Here is a 17,655-nt window from a genome sequence, read left to right on the forward strand (position 1 = left end):
AAATATAGGAAATACTGTGAAATCTTTGCCCATAGGGGTGGTCCACTATGATATCATATTTTAAACTTAAGTTGATGCGTAATGCTGCTGTGTGAATATAAACAACATCTCTGAATGTAATGCGCTCAAAGTTCAATGCAAGGGGAGACATTGGCTTTTACAGAGTTAGCTTAGCAAAGCCTACAGCGAACAAAATTTACGTGCATTCACCACAAGCACACATCCCTCGCAGCGAGGGGGCGTGGCCAGATCCGCCGTAATATAGCGCTAACATTTGACAAAACACAGCTTTCAGAATCTCTCCCAGTTCAGTGCTGGATTCGGCTAAAACTGCTCCAACAGCTCTAACAGCAAAGCTGGGAATTGTGAGCCACAACCTGTAAGTGTTTTTATTTGTTAAAATTGATCAACTACATGAATAGTTTCTAGCGTTACCGGTATGTTGTAGCGAGGAAGTAAACAAGGATGTAAACAACAGGAAATGCATGTATTTTTATGCCTGTCTCTCTCTCTATGCGGCTGCTTTTTATGCGTTCTACGTCTCAAATAATAAACTCGTTAAAGATATGAGAATGTGTTTACTTACACATGTTTATTCCGAATATATGTAAAAGACACTTGTCAGATGTTATTTTGGAGAGCAGGCGTGAGTTTCAGCTGTGTGCTCTTCATTTCTGTCTGATTCAGACAGCTAACACTGCTAACAGCTGCTCTGACTGGACTTTTTACACATCACAAAAGCGCGCGATAGTAGGGGCGCCAATCTATGAATCATAGCACATTATGTTAGCGGACCAATCAGAGCCTCATGAGGGCGGGTCTTTCATAGGGACTAGGAAATATGACATGTATGTCATTTTCATGTATATAATCAAAGATATATGTAAAAATAACACGATTTTCTACAAGTGAAGCATGAGCACAATTATAAACACAACCAAGCCTTAAAATTACACTGTGGACCACCCTTTTAAATGACATAGTTTTTTTCAGTTTTTTATTTTAGTTGTAGTAATTTAATCCCACTATTTAAATTCTCCTTTCATTGGCTCTAAGTTATGATTAAATTAAACTGAGCAGTTCAGTTCAAGAAATATTTATTTGATGTTATTAAGGCAAAGAATATTCAATCAAAATGTAAATAAAACGAAGGGCACTGCATTATTATTGGCAGAGCTGTCGATCAATTCAATCCAGCACAAGTTTAACAGTTCTGCACTTCCGCCAAAACTCTGAAGACAATCAATGGCTCTGTCTACGCAACTCAATGAAGCTGTCATTAACAGCACTGCAACTGCAAGACCTCTGAGGCTAGACAGAAAGAGGTGATTTCAAATTTGGTTCAGGTTCATTTATACAGTTGAAGTCAGTATTATTGGGCTATTTAAATTCCCCCTCCCAATTTCTGTTTAATGGAGAGCAGATTTTTTTCAACACATTTCTAAACATAATAGTTTTAATAACTCATTTCTAATAACTGATTTATTTTATCTTTGCCATGATGACAGTAAATAATATTTTACTAGATATTTTTCAAGACACTTCTATACAGTTTGAAGCAGGGGTGTCCAAACTCGGTTCTGGAGGGCCGGTGTCCTGAAGATTTTAGCTCCAACTTTCTTAAACACACCCTCAAGGATGTTTCTAGAAAACCTAGTATGAGCTTGATTAGCTAGCTCAGGTGTGTCTAATTGTGGTTGGAACTAAACTTTGCAGGACACCGGCCTTCCAGGGCCGAGTGTGGACACCCCTGGCTTAAAGTGACATTTAAAGGCTTAACTGGGTTAATTAGGTTAACTAGGCAGGTTAGAGTAATTAGGCAAGTTAATGTATAACGATGGTTTGTTCTGTAGACTATCGAAAAAAAAAAAAGCTTAAAGCGTCACGAAACACCAAAACACATTTTTTGAGCTGTTGACAGTCGTATATGTGTCCCACACTGCTAAAAACACTATTAGGACACCTATATAACAGTGTACGCGACGCGCAACAACAATAACTTACGTTTCTAAGGAGGAACATTGTTTACCTGAGAGCTGTTCTCATCTGCAAACGCTGAGATCCGGATTCGCTTGTAGTCTCCTCTAAATAAAGATGCGGCTCTAGTTGCTGGTGATTGTCCTGTCTCTACAGATTTGGTAAGTGAGCGACCAGTGCTCTTTGTTTATTCAGTTCATATTTTATTCGTATCAAACAAACTATTGCACCAGTGTAAACAAGTTAGCACTAACAGTTACAACCAAACTATAACCTCGTGTTGGATTTTGTGACCGGAATAACACACGCGGCTTTCTGACGCTACCTGCCATGTGCATCTAAGTTTCCAGGAAATGCTGAGTTTTTTTTTCTCTCATTCGCCGTGCGGTATCAAACATGGCATGAAAAATACACGCTTAGAGCAGTTCCTCGAATCAAATATCTCCTTTGTCGGGAGGGACATGAATGAATTCCCTGAATGAAAGAGCCAAACTGCAGTTAAAGTCCACCATTTAATAATTTGGCAAATAATTCGACTACAGATGTCCATGTAAACACAGTCACATTGTCCGCTGTGGTTGTGTGTTTTGACTCTGAAATTCAGCGCGCCCAAATAGACACTCCCACACCAAGCCTCTTTTCTTTCTCCGACACTCCCCCCTAAACAGAGCTGGACACGCCCACTTTTCTGACTTTTTCCAAAGTAGAGGTGTGAAAACACTCTGCTGAAACAAGGGGGTTTCATGGCCCTTTAAAGGGGCTAATAATTTTGACCTTAAAATGTTTTTTTTTTTAAATATTAAAAGCTGCTTTTATTCGAGCCGAAATAAAACAAATAAGACTTTCTCCAGAAGAAAAAATATAATCAGACATACTGTGAAAATTTCTTTACTCTTTGAAACATCATTTGGGGCAATATTTTAAAAAAGAAAAAAATTCAAAGGGGAGCTAATAATTCTGATTTCAACTGTAGATGTCTTCCACCGTTTGTTATCTATAACTATCAAGAGTTTATTGAATTTGAAAAGATGTATGCAGTCATATGATCAACATCTACAGGTGTTGAACAGAGCTTCTGCTGAAAATTATAGTTTGACTATTTTTTATTAGTCACTGCCCAAAAACTCACAATGTGTCCAGTCTAAAAACATGAATCTATGAATATGTTCCTGTACACCAGCTCACTAGAGTAAAGCAACAATGAGAAGACAGATAGTAAAAATAGAAGAATGTTGAATTCACCTGGTATCGCTTTGTTGCCTCACCTTTCTGTTTGGTAACTTTACGCACTGTCATGGCAGCTTGTTTTTTTTGATATTCAGAAATTTCAAAACCTGCACAAAAACAACACCAGAAGGAGAGGAGTTGAGGTGAAGTCATAAAAAGCAACAGTATTTTATAGCAAATAATGGTATTTTAATATTAATATTTAATATTAATACTTTACAAGCACAGAAGCTAAGTTTTCATCCAAAGATGCTAAATAGACTTATGCACAAGCCTAAAACTAGGGTAAAACATTTAGAAATAAAGCACTATTTCTGCAGGTTTTATCAAGTCAAATTTAATACATTTAAAGACATTTTTAGGACTATTATGAATTCAATTTCAGAGTTATACAGGGCTGATATTGCTTTAAATCCTACAATGTGACTATTGCAGATTATCAATATCGTGAATCGATGCTGAAATGAAATATTGTGCAACCTTATTATTATTATTATATTTGGATGGAAACATAGCTACTGATAAACTAATAAACGCAAGATAACTGACCAATTTTTTCATCCTCTTGAACCATCTTGCGCTCCTCATGAAAAGCCCTCAGCCAGCGGATCTTCTCTTCTGGCTTCTTGGCCAAAAAGATGTGAATCTCGTCGCTGTCTCTGTTGTGCAGCTTGAAAGCATTTTTAACGCTGACGTTAAAGTCGTCATCCCGTCCATCAATAGCATCTCGCACTGCGTATCTATCCATGTCAATGCGTCCTTTGTAGTAAAGTATATCCCGTCGTATCAGGTCCTGGGAAGAGAAAACAAGTGATTATTGAAGGTTTTTTTTTATTTTGCTTGTGGATTTCACTTTTTCAATGGAATAAATATGGCATAAAATGTATTCATAGCTAGCATGATTACTTGTACACCTTTTGCTGGATTACTAAAGTGCTATAATATTTACTTGATATAGATCTGATAAAGCAATGTGATCTGTTAAGAAGAGTACAAAAACTGAGGACATTTAAAAAAAAAAAAACTGATTGTGTTGGAATTTTGGTCATTTTATTGTCATTAGTAAAACATCTTTAATGTAGGTATTTGGAAAGAATGGTTGGGAATTCTGAGAATCTTTCAAACTGTTATAGTGTGGATATATGATGATATACAGTGTCAGTCACAGTTCATATATAGATTATAATTAAAAACTTCCACATTTGGCCAATGTGATGTACAATGTCCAAAAGAGTGAACATTAATATAAACCAGTGACGGAAATAACAGCGCTATAAATAAACTGCTAAATAAAAACTGCACATGGATTCTCACCTCCGTTAATCCACGACTAGTATGTTACAATAATAAAGTTAAAGACAAAACTATTGGGCCTCCTGTGTGATTTTTAATTATGTTTTATTCCATTTTCCAAGCGATGAATAACAGACTAAAATAATTTTTCTTTTGTATTTTTCTTCTGGAGAAAGTCCCATTTCCATTAGTTTTTTTTTTGTGGAATTTTAAAAATAAAACATTTTAAATTGTTCAAGGTCAGTAGAATTAGTCGCCTTAAGAAATTATTAGTGTTGTTTAGATTGGCTACAGAACAAACCACTGTTGTCCAGTGACTTGCCTAATTAACCAAACTTGTCTTGTTAACGTAATTAACCAATTTAAGCCATTAAATTACACTTAAACGCATTACTAGCATGTTGCAAAATAACTAGTAAACTATTATTTACTGTTATGATGGCAAAGACAAAAACTATTATTTAAAAAGAAGATGTGTTGAAAAAATCTCTGTTAAACAGCACATGGGAAATATTGGAAAAATAATTTAACTATCACAGGAGGGCTAATAATTTTGTCTTCAACTGTACCTACAAAAAAGAAAATCTAATAAAATTAAATTAAGATATAAGCATAAATAAAACATTTTACACTAATTCCTCACTATATACAGTATTTAGCAATGTCATGTACCTTTTTGCACAAGACCAGCTGATGATCAAAAAGGAAGAAGACCCGCTGCTGACTTCTGCCATAAGGCTGATAGATCCAGGACATCTCACCCGTGTAGATCAGCTCTGAACTTCTGTCCAGAATGTCATCACCCTAAAAAAAACATCAGCAATCAAGGCAAAAGGTTAAGCTGAATTATTAAACAAACAAAATGTAGTCATCAGAATTAGTTTTTGTTCTGGACAGTTGAACTTTGTGCATGGGCCTTATTGAAATTGCTTGTTTTTTTTCCTCTTCTTTTTCAGAATTTCTCTGGTGCATACACACTAGAAGTAGCAGAAATGGATGTTTGATATGGTTTCAGAACTTGGTGTGGCTAAAAGGTTCAACAGCGCCACCCATACAAATTTGATAAAGTGCGCCTATGCTTTGTTCTACGCTTCACGCACACATACAAAAAATGGCACAAACATACATATCAATGCCTACAAAAAAGTCTTTTGGCGTGAAATCTGAAAACTAAGAGGATGTTGTATATATTTGTGATTTATATTTATCATCTCCTTTAAAAAGTTTACAAAAAGCAAACTTTTTATATTCCATATTCACTGCATTAAAAGTTACTGATGTACAAACTAATCAAAAATTCCAAATTTTTTGGTAACCTTCAAAAGCTTTGATTGATTTTGTGTATAATTCCCATAATAATATTGTGTTTGAGTGGCCAGCCAACTGTCCTGACCTGAACCCTATAAAGAATTTGTAGTGGATTGTCAAGATGAAAATGAGAAACATCTGACCAACAATACAGATGATCTGAAGGCCGCTATCCAAGCTGGCTGGACTTCAATAATGCCTCAGCATTGCCACAGGCTGATCACCTCCAGCCTTTTACAGTCCCTGTCTTGTCTTAAGGCGTACTCACAATATGTACAGTTGCCTTGAACCATGCCGAAGCACACTTGCTTTAGCTAAATCGATATGAGGTGGCACGCAGTAAAATATTTAGTCCTTGGTGCTGCAGGAATTAGGAGGTCTGCTGAAGGTGCCGCTGTTGTGCAGTGAGGGGTTTGTGTCTTAAATAATCTACGACAGTTGGTGTTCATTGAAGAGCAAGAATGATTAATAAATCCAAATGAAGCAGTCCTTTAAAAGTCATGTCTCGTCTTGAGTTTTAGCCTCAGGAGTGCTTTGCACTCACACTACAATCGTACCGCACCAAAGCCCAAGTGAACCGCGCTCTGGCACACCTCTTCCACGCCTGAATCCGATTCAGAGCCCTCACACTTCTCAAACGACCCGGGAAACAGGCATGGGTGTGGTTCAGATAGCTTAATGTGAGAACGGCCTTAGTATTTAGTTCTGTCCTGCACTTGAGTTTATTCATGTCATTCCCTGTCATGTTAGCTTTCTTATGTTTCTGTAGTTACCCTCGTTAGTTGCCTTGGTTGTTTATTGTCTCCACTCCCTTGTTATCTATTAACTTATTATCCCTTTGTCAATTTCTTCATGTTGTGTCAACAAAAATCGATAAAGCTAACTTTAAGTTTTAAGTCTAAGTTTAAGTGGATTGAACATAACAGTTGTCCCCCTCTAAAAAATATAAAATTGTATTGTTTTGACTAATTTTAAATAAGTAGTTTGAACAAGCAGCAAAAGCCACATATTCAGTGTACATAAGCCCTCTTGTTTTAGCCTTCTTTGTCGGTTTAGTTCTTTTTGTCAGCCCTGAGATGTCCGCATGCTCATTGTATAGTACCATAATGGCGGTGCTAGAAGACAGCTGAACGCTATTGGTTTACAGAAATACATCATTCGTTTACGGAACAAGAATGAAAAACAAAAGAGCCGCCATGTTTAAAATACACAGCTGAGAGATCTTTTACAGCGTAAATATATAAACATATCATAATGAGCCAAGGTCGACCCAGGCTTAAACAAACCTTCTAGTCGGCGTGTTGATGAACAGCCACAAAGAAGAGCAGATTTACCCTGTGCCCCTTACTTTTTTACGAGCCAGACTGAAGCGCGAGTAGTTTCGCTTTCTTGCTTGCTCTTGTTGCGCGTCTATATCTGACTTCTTGAGCTGATGATAATAATGTGCACTTGAATTATTGACGTGCTTTTGAAACCTGATCCTGTCAGAAACTGACAAATGCAAGAGTGAATTGCGACCCGTACAGCTTTACTGTAGACAATTTCTTGAGCGAAAATGACGATGACTGAAACTTTTTGTCATACACGATGCCCACCAAAAGGGTACCCTTGGTAATGGAAACGCAAGCCTGATAAAGGTGACCCATATTGACCCGAACCAAACCATACTGTACCAGTCAGTGGAAACGAGCCACAAGGTGGATACTGCCACACTGCACTGAAGCAGTAAATCATGGACAAAAAAGGGACACCAACCAATTATTTAGCGCATAATTTGGGAATCTTGAACATTTTTGGAAATCTGATTTTGATTAATCTTAGAGAAAATATTATTTTTTAGAAACTCATTCTTAAGTTTTCTCCATAATTATCCATTAAGAGTTTATTTATGTAGTTTTCTGTTTTTTTTAATCTGTTATGAATTGCATTATGGGACCTTGAACTCTGCCCTATCAACTTATGATGTTTAAATTTGTACTCTTTTCTTTACATTTTTGACATTTTAGTAGTTTTTATTTTACATCATATTTTATAAGAAATACTATAGAGGGAATTAAGTCCATAAAATAAAAGAAAAAGTACTGGCAGTTCATTCATTCATTTATTTTCTTTTCAGCGTAGTCCCTTTATTAATCAGGGGTCACCACAGTGGAATGAACTGCCAACTTATCCAGCACATGTTTTAAGCAGCGGATGCTCTTCCAGCTGCAACCCAACACTAGGAAACACCCACATACATACACTACTACCAATTTAGCTTATTCAATGCACCTGTACCGCATTTCTTTGGAGTGTGGGGGAAACTGGAGCACCTGTAGGAAACCCACATGATCATGAGGAGAACATGCAAACTCCACACAGAAACGCCAACTGGCCAAGCCAGGGCTCAAACCAGCGACCTTCTTGCTATAAGGCGACAGTGCTACCCACTGCACCATCGTGCTGCCATTGCAAGTTGATTACCAGTTTTTTTTTACCATAATTTACACCACCAGCTCAGACAATACATTGCTTCAAACTAATAATGTCAATAAAATCAAAAGTCCAAGGTCTCATAACAAAAAACGTGAATCTCAAACCACAAAACTGCTACGGATCATTTTACATTAAGTTGTAATCATTAAAATGTTTCACTTCGTGTGTCCAATGAATCTAGAATATGAGAAAGTTTCTTTTTTCATTTAAAAAAGAACTTTGAGATGTATCTGTATGATGTAAAAAAGTTCAGTCTAATTAAATTTGAACAAATGTGACCCAATGAGTTAATTAAATCATAATTAACTTAATTAAACACACCTCCCAGTCCAGCACCGAAGCTTGCCATTGTGCAATCTTGTCGATGTTCTCCAGTCTTCTTTTGCGCTCATTGATTTGTTGGGTGACGTTCCTCATGACAGCAAGAGCTGCGGCCACATAGCGGTAATCACTGCAGTGGACAAAAACACGACACCCACAGACAGTAAATATACATAAAAAACTCACAAAATGGGATTGGTCATGTGCTGCAATCTACAAACACAACTAGATAAAAATAAGACCAAACATTTTATTTGAAAATATGGAGTGTTCTTTAACTGGAAAGAATTAAAAGATGAACCACTGTTTTACAGCATCAGTATTATCCTGGTTTATACTTCTGCGTCAAGTGACCGGCGTGACCCACGACGCATGCAACGCACGTAGCTGTGCATTCATACTTCTGTGCGCTGTTTCTGTTGCTTTGCAATAACACTTCTGAAACGCTTGTTGGCAGTGAGGTGTTTATGTTCGTCTGTGTAGAGTTTCTTCGCTGGTGTTTTGATTTTTTCGGAACGCTTCCTTAATGTACAAGTGGTTTAAACTCGCTCATTTTAAGGCAGGAACCGGCAGACGAGTAACAACTTTAATCATAAGGTAAAAACAAAACAAAACTTTTCATCTGGAGCTCCTTCAGCTCTCGGTCCTGCCCACACTTGTCAGTGCTACCAAGCCGGCCAATCACAGAGCTTGCGCTATGCGTTGTTGCGACGAGTAGTTACATTTTTTGAGAGGTGCACATCAGAGACGCCGAACGGCCACGGCAAGGGCTATGCGTCCACGCGTAGGCTGTGCCGTAGCATACGTGTGCGCTTGACACAGAAGTATAAATCAGCACTTAGCCCTTGCAGATCACTGGACAACAGTCCCTGTCATTTACCCAAACTACATATCCCATCATACCTCGCAGCACCACACCAGTTTCAGGTCACGCCTTGATTACATACACACAGCTAAAGCTGATCAGGACTCACATGCACTATAAAGACTCCACACACACATCCTGGCTGAGTTTTGTTTCCCTGCAGTGAGCATTACCAAGTGTTTCCTTGTTTGGTCTAACCATGTTTTAACCATTGTTTGTTTTATGTTTGTTTTTGTTTTGCTGCCTGCCTCAACCACCTGCCTTTTACACCAATTACTCTTTGGATTATCTACATGCTATCGCCTGTTCCTGTTTAAACCTTGCCTGTTTTTCTATTCTAATAAAAGCTGCATTTGGCTTCATTGGCATCATTACACTAACAGTTGATCCGTAAAAACGCATTACAGACATGCACAAAGCAAGATAGTATTACTAATCGGTGGTATTCAGATGTTAGTTGGTTTCCATGGTTACATGAGGAGCTCCCTTTCTAGTTGTGTTTATTAATAATATACAGCATAGCTCCTGTTATTATCTGTTTTTTTTTTTTTGGTCAGTTTGATGTCTATTTGTTAGTTCCAAATGGGAAATAAATGGGGGTATATATGCTAGCAAATATGCCTTCTGAAGGGCACTTTGAATTGAAAACATCATGGCCACCATATTAAAGTGTTGCTTCAAACTGAAGTGCTCAAAACTGGCTTTTAAAGGATATATCTGATGGACACTTCTGCCATGATCCTTTGAGAAAGGAAGCTGTTTGGTGTCACACAATGCATTCGGTTTGGAAGGAATCGTCCCTATGGTCTAATGCTTTCAGATGGACCCTCCGAAGAGATTAGTGCATAGAGATGAGCCCTTCCAAATGGAACCCAGCATTTATATAAGTGGTTAAAAGGATAGTTCACCCAAAAATGAACATTCTGTCAACAGTTAATCAGCATTATGTGGCTCCAAACCCCTGAGATCTTTTTCGGAACACAAATTAAGACATTTTAGACAAAATCTGAAAGCTCTCTCATTTTCAATAGATAGCAACAGTCATTTAAAGTCCAGAAAGGCACCAAAAACATAATTAAAACAAAATATATGCCTTTAGCAGTTCAATGGAAATATTATTAATCTACTATGAAAATATCTTTGTGTGCACATTAAACAAAAATAATGACAGTTTATTTTCCTCAGTGTCAGTATAGAGTGCGCATTCACAAAAACTACTGCACATGGCTTTTTTTTGGAATGTTTGGGTTTGGAACAATGGACGCTTTCCACATTTCCAGGTTTCTCAGCAGCATAGAGTTGGGTAAACTTACGGTGCAGTGAATCAGAGATTAATTATTTTTACAATCCTATTTACTGAAACAATAAAAGAAAACTTCCACGATGGTGTTATCAAGACTTTCAGAAAAAGAAAAAAAAAAGTGTGACTGATAACGACAGCCAGAAGTGAGAAGAAAGCAAATATCCTGCCCCATACACTCTGCATTACAAAAGCCTCACACCATTTTATATATATTCATTTTTGTAATTTGATGCAAAGATGATATGATGCATACATAAACACCAAGCAGCAACTCTCCCCTGCGAAGCTAATAGGAAAGTAACAAAACTGCAATTCATTGACTGGCCTTTGGGGGCTGGTTCCAGAAACTCCAGATGTTCACTGACATGCTAAATTGGCCATTTTTACAGCTGATATAAACGCGTTTACAGCCTGGTACAAAAGATGGTTTTGGTGCATATAGCTAATATTACCCTTGAGGGGGTGAATTTTTTTATAGCCCATTCGTTTTATTTATATTAAGACTGCATAATTAAAGGCGTGGCCACTTGAGGTGTGCACACTTGGTTGCCCTCACGTCACCTCAACTGATTCCGGCTGATTAGCTGCTGAACTCTGCATATACATTGAACTTTTGTTTTGTTTTAAGTGGCTTTATATAGTCAGCTGCCTTTTGGAATTATTTCTTACAATTACCAGATAATATGGCATGCTGTGTGTACTTAATTATGCTCACAAACCATTCAAGTGGCCTCCATTCCCCAAGTGAGTGAATTTTTTATTCTTGAAAATTCTGAACAGTCATCTGAAATATTGTCGTACAGTGATATACATGGATTTCATAATAGCCTTGCATTTACTAACACAGACTATATTTAAAAGGGGTGTTCCATAGTGTATTTTTAAGGCTTGGTAGTGTTTATGGGGTGCATGTGTGCTCATGCTTCGTTTGTAGAAAATCACGTTATTTTTTCATATATCCTCCTTTGATTATATACAGCTACTTAGCTAACATGTAAAATGACTGTTATATTTCATAGTTCCTCTGAAAGGTCCGCCCTCAAGTCAGCTAACCTAATGTGCTGTAATTCACAGATCAGCTCCGCATCACCAGGAAGCATCCCATAACAATATAGCTCCTATGGCCACACCCCTTCACTGCACAGGATGTGTGCGTGTAAATAAAAAGTTTTTAAAAAGTTTAAATTTAAAAGTTTATGACATCATTAACCCGGATGTATTTTTTTGTAGTCCCCAAACTTGATTCGCCGTAGGCTTCGCTAAGCTAACTCTGTAAAAGCCAATGTCTCCCTTTGTATTAGACTTTGAGCGTCTTACATTCAGAGATGTTGTTTATTTTCACACAGCTACATTACACATCAACTAAAGTTTCAAATACGATATCGTAATGGACCAACCCTTAAAGTATTTGAAAGTAATTCGTGTTTTCCTCCTATAAAAAATGTCATTAGATCATTGCTTAGTGGCTTAATGTATTTCAACAGCGTTTTAAAAGACTAAATTCTATATTGATTTAGTATACAACCAAGCACATGCGGTTAGAACACAAACAAGTCGCAGGTAATGAAGTATTAAGCGTTTCTGACAAAGAAAAACTTATAAGCAAAATGCTTGCAGGTATCTGTAGCTCCGCCCACACTCTACCTCTTTGCCCATTTTGGTTACGCGGGGTCGGCTCGATGAAGCACAAACAAAATGGCCACGCCCACTTGTAGCTTCATTTGTGCTCTTCAGAAACCGATGAGTGACGTCATGGATTTAATGTCCATATCTTTTACAGTCTATGGTGAATACATATAAATAAATGTTCATGTTTTTTGTAATCTTGTAAAGAGTCCATATGAGGGTAAGTAAATAATAACCTAATTTTAATTTTTGAGTGAACTAACCATTTAATGTCTACCTCTCCTGTGATCTCCTGAGATGTTGTTTGTGAAAATATTTAAGTGTTTTAATTTAATTCTGCCGTGCTGTGTGATTATTCCAAACACAGTGATTATTTCAAATGATTATTTCAAAACGTAAGCGCATCCTCTCAAAGCAATCTTCGTTGGCATGCTTCACTCTATATTCTGCTAACAAAACGATCACACAACTCTTCATCCAAACTTGCACCATAATCACATTTTGAAGCACATTGTTTGAGTTCAGTATACAGTGCTGAAATCAGAAGCGTTTAGCTATTATTAGCGGTTTGGGTCCAAAGTGTGCTTGCAGAATCTCGACAATTTCTCTAAATGTCTTATCCTTCGACTATAAAGGTTGAACCAAATACCGCAATAGCCCATATGGGGAATCAAAAAGAGTACTTAGCAATCGTGAATAATTCCACTTGCTCAATATATGCTGACCAGGACTAATTTTCTGGTTTATACACATCTAATCTACCGATTTGGGCCATATCGATACAATTTTCCTCGTCGCCAGTTTGTTATATATTTTCGAGGCAAACACCAAGAAATGCCATTAAGCGTGCTTTACTTACTAAGTATATCAGCAAAGTCATCACAACAACACAACCCATGGCTTAAATAGTTGTCAAGAACCAATGAAATTGCCAGACCAACACCCTGATCATTACAAACACAAATTATCCCAACACACCACAGAGTTCATAACACAATCTAACCATGATTCCACTGAAAGCTGCAAATTTAATTTATTCAGAAAACTAGAATATTGCATAAATTGTTTGTGAATTAAGCATTGTTTCAGCACCATGTGGTTAACAGAACAGAAAAGTCTCTTCCTGAGAAACTAGAACAAAGAATTAATAATAAAAGTGAGCTTTTCTGCAAACGGGGAAGCTTGTGGCTCTTTCTTTCCTACATTATGAATGAGTTGTGCCTTGGAGTGTGCTGAAGAAACTCAATAACAACCCCTGTCATGTTATCTTGGGTTCAGATGGTGGTGTTCAGAAGTTCTAGAAAGTTCTAGCAGATCATTTAACCAAGACATTTTCATGAAAGTCTTTGCTTAAGCATTTTTCTGTGTGATAAATGCCAGGCATAGGCTACACAGTTTTTTTTTGTCTGTTACATCTTGTCACCAACAAGAAATGTGTCAAAGTACATTAGGAAGGCAGAACTACTGACTAACTTACAAAGATAATATCATACAAAAGCACAGGCTACCATGAATCATTTCTCCATTTCAAATTCCTCCTAGCAAAAAAAAAAAAAAAAAATATATATATATATATATATATATATATATATATATATATATATATATATATATATATATATATATATATATATATATATATATATATTTATATTTGGCACTTAAGTGGGTCGAGTAACAATAAATTCAAAAGACATTATACAGAGAAACTGCAATTCATAACTTCAAGCTAAAAAGAGGTTGAGGCAGTGAACAAAACCAGATTAGTAAATTAATTAATGGACAAAAAATATGATATGTAGGAAAAAAAAATCTACCAAACCTGGTCAAAAATGTAATACTCGGTAAAAGAAACGTTAAATCTACACCCTCAGAAATAAAGTTACGTAAACTGTCACTGGGGCAGCACCTTTTCAAAAGGTACCAATTTGTAACAATGGTACCTCAAAGGTACTTTTTAGGTACAGTTGGGTACTAATATGTACCACCTTTGAGGTACCATTGTGGACTCTTAGGGTACAAACATGTATCTTTTGAAAAGGTACTGCCCCAGTGACAGTTCCTGTCCCTTTATTTCCCAGAGTGTAGGTTGCACCGCTAAAGAAAATGCAGCATTAGGTTCCTTTTTCATATATCAATTTCTATAATTCCCATAAATTGTTCTTAAATGGAAAGTTTAACTCCTAAACAATCACTCCACTTTTTGAGTTGCAAATTATAGATGATATATCCACTTATATATAGAATGACTATTCTTTTTTAACTGGCGGTTGGCCTGACCAGTCAAAATTCGCTCTTTTTGACTTCTCCGTCATCTTTTGTTTCACCTTTGCAGTGATGGGATTTAATGTTGTAACAAATGATTTGATTACTTTCTCACGCTAATCAAAATGCATCACATGACTGTTCATTTACCACACAAGCCAAGCCCGGCCCGACCCTGTCTAAGGGTGCTTTCACACCTACACTTTTGTTTCGGAACGTATCTCATTTGCCCAGTTAGCGCGGTTCGATTGGCATATGTTAACAGGGCAATCGCGCTCTGTTCCGCGCCAAAGTAATCGCTCCGAGATCGCTTGAATGAGGTGGTCTCGGCTCGATTGAAACTGACCCTGGAGCGGATCGATTGCAAAGAAAGCGATCCGATCCGAGCGCGGTTATATCACAGTGTTTTATGGATATGTATAAGGCTTACGGCTATATGATGAGAGAATTATGATTAGGGCGGGAAGTTTCGCGAGTCTCCGGATGCCCGCAAATGAGTGATGATCTCCCGGTAATCTTGCGTCTCCCTCCCGGTCCTTAAATAGGCTACGTCGCGCACCCAAACCCCTCCCCACCGCGCCTCAGACACGTCACACGCGCGCACCCTGTCAATCACCACCAAACCACCACCTCTCCTAACAGCTTAGCGGGACGCTGCAAAATAAACCCTGACACTCTGACCAATGTGAGGAGAGTTTACTCGCACGTGACTTGTTTTAGCTCTTTTGGTCCGATTAGAAACTTTGAAGTGTGAAAGCGAACCGCTCCAAGAGCAAAGAGCAACAATGTAACAATTGTAATCTCTGTTTCGGAACAACTGAATCGATTAACAGGTGTGAAAGCACCCTAAAATGACAGACATTAAGCCTGAACCCACCCGAACCCGTCCGGTCCTGGCAAAGATCTTTAGCTCTAGTTTATAATATATATTTTTTTCAATGTTTCTGTGAAAACATCAATTCACTTCATAAAGACATGTGCTAACCCACTGACGGCACATGGGTTAGTTTTACAACAGATTTACAGTGTAAGTCAGAATTATTTGTCTCCCTTTGAATTTTTTTATTTTTTATTTATCAGTTATTAATTTGTTAAACGCCATTAAGGTCAAAATTATTGGCCCCTTTAAGCAAATTTTTTTTTCGATAGTCTACAGAACAAACCATCATTATACAATACCTTGCCTAATTACCCTAACCTGCCTAGTTAACCTAATTAACCTAGTTAAGCCTTTAAATGTCACTTTAAGCTGTATAGAAGTGTCTTAAAAATATCTAGTCAAATATTATTTACTGTCATCATGGCAAAGATAAAATAAATCTGTTATTAGAAATGAGTTATTAAAACTACTATGATTAGAAATGTGTTGAAAAAATCTTCTATCCTTTAAACAGAAATTAGGGGACAAAAAATAAACAGGCTAATAATTCTGACTTCAACTGTATGTGCTTTTAAGTAGCTTCAAAATAAAAGCCACTAACCAACATCATTCTCTAGAGTGAGGATGACTTTGTTCGTATGAAGGAAAAAAGTCACATACACCAAAGATGGCTTGAGGGTAAATAAATTATATGGGTAATTTTCATTTTTGGGTGACTATTTCTATAAGGGGTTACACTATTTTGTATTTAAGGTATATCATAAAAATGGGGAAAACTCTTATATTAATGCTATTAGTTTAGTCAGATTGTGTTTTGTCTGTAACTGTGAATTAAATTTACAGCAGTACACATTCAAAATCCTGATATTTCCAGATATTCACAAAATCATATTGCCAGAAGGTTATATGTCTGTTTGATTGAAAGCACTTGTAACATTCTGCTTTAGCCTGAACATTAGCCTCAGGTCACTAGGCACTGTGTTTATATATATGTGTGTGCGTGTTACCTATGCTCCTGTGCCGTGTACTTGAGTAACTCCGCAAGCTGTAGAGGATATTTGCATATCTTCTGCACAGGCGTGAGGAGGAAGCCATCAATGGCAATGTCAATCATCTGCTGGAGGAGACGACAGGCTTCAAAAAAGTGCTGATAGCGTCCATCCTTCATTAGCTTGGAGAGCTCCATGCAGGCATCTAGATGGTTGTTGCAATACTCGGAATAGATCCAGAAACCATCTTGCTGTATTGAAAAGAGATAAAATAAAAATAGCTTTAACAGGAGTCAGTTCAAAGGTCTGAATAGCTAATACATGGATATACATACACAACTATTATCGATCAGGGGTGCGTTTCCAAAAACCATAGTACGTTAACAAAATAGTTCGCAGACTGCATCGCAATCTTGTGCGCTTGCAACTACACCTCTAGAGCTGTAGTTAGAAGCATAGTTCCTGGTTGTGTTCCCCGTTATCCCTTCTATGCCCTATCCACTTGTTAAGTCATGACGTATCGGTGACGTGTGGAATACTGTTTCCTGGTCCAAGCCGCTACTCATTTAAATTGAGAAAATATTCGTTTATGGCCACTTTTTGGTGCTATCACACATTAAAGTGTATTTTATACAAAATCAGTCTTTGGGATTGTTGTTTCACAAATACCAAAGTTTTAGCAAATAATAAATAAAAAATAATCACTTTCTGGTCATCAGATACATGGATATGTATAGCGATCGCGATTTTCGAAAGTGTTACAACACTTAGTAAATGTTTATTATTTCCATTTGTTGAGTCTTCCTATACAGTTTGATAGAGCAATTGGAAGCCGCTTCGAGTGATGTCACACCTAACAAGCGGATTCCTTTTGAATGTTCCAACATTTAAACTTAGAATGATTAAAAAAGAAAAAAATCATCTCTCTTACGTGTAATTTGCTTTTAAAGTATTTTTACAGTTCAGTTTTAGCAATCTTCATACTAACAGTTGAGTTCCATTCACAGTGCACTTTGAAAACATTAATGGGATTTTTTAACACAGCCATGGCTTATGATGAAAGCTAACTGTGACTTATTATATAAGCGGAATTTACATTATGCCTCTAAAGCTTGTAAAAACAAAA

General features: G+C 37.1%; 1 protein-coding gene across 24 annotated transcripts in view; it reads right to left on the reverse strand.

Moving 5' to 3' along the window:
- The window catches only part of arhgef9b (Cdc42 guanine nucleotide exchange factor 9b), a 102,490-nt gene that overhangs the window by 12,451 nt on the left and 72,384 nt on the right, over window positions 1–17,655 (reverse strand). For 13 of the 24 annotated variants that reach the window (NM_001161663.2, XM_087280564.1, XM_087280563.1 and 10 more), the window contains 5 exons: window positions 16,548–16,780; window positions 8,602–8,731; window positions 5,170–5,301; window positions 3,754–3,997; window positions 3,243–3,311 (listed from right to left, as the gene is read on the reverse strand). In NM_001161663.2, the coding sequence (NP_001155135.1) occupies window positions 3,243–3,311; window positions 3,754–3,997; window positions 5,170–5,301; window positions 8,602–8,731; window positions 16,548–16,780 (808 nt within the window). Of the gene's footprint in view, window positions 1–3,219; window positions 3,312–3,753; window positions 3,998–5,169; window positions 5,302–8,601; window positions 8,732–16,547; window positions 16,781–17,655 lie in introns of all 24 variants that reach the window. The other 11 variants (XR_015506832.1, XR_015506831.1, XR_015506833.1 and 8 more) reach the window with 1 other exon arrangement.

This window comes from Danio rerio, chromosome 14 (assembly GCF_052040795.2).
Source record: "Danio rerio strain M-AB ecotype USA chromosome 14, GRCz13ab, whole genome shotgun sequence".
Lineage (NCBI taxonomy): Eukaryota > Metazoa > Chordata > Actinopteri > Cypriniformes > Danionidae > Danio > Danio rerio.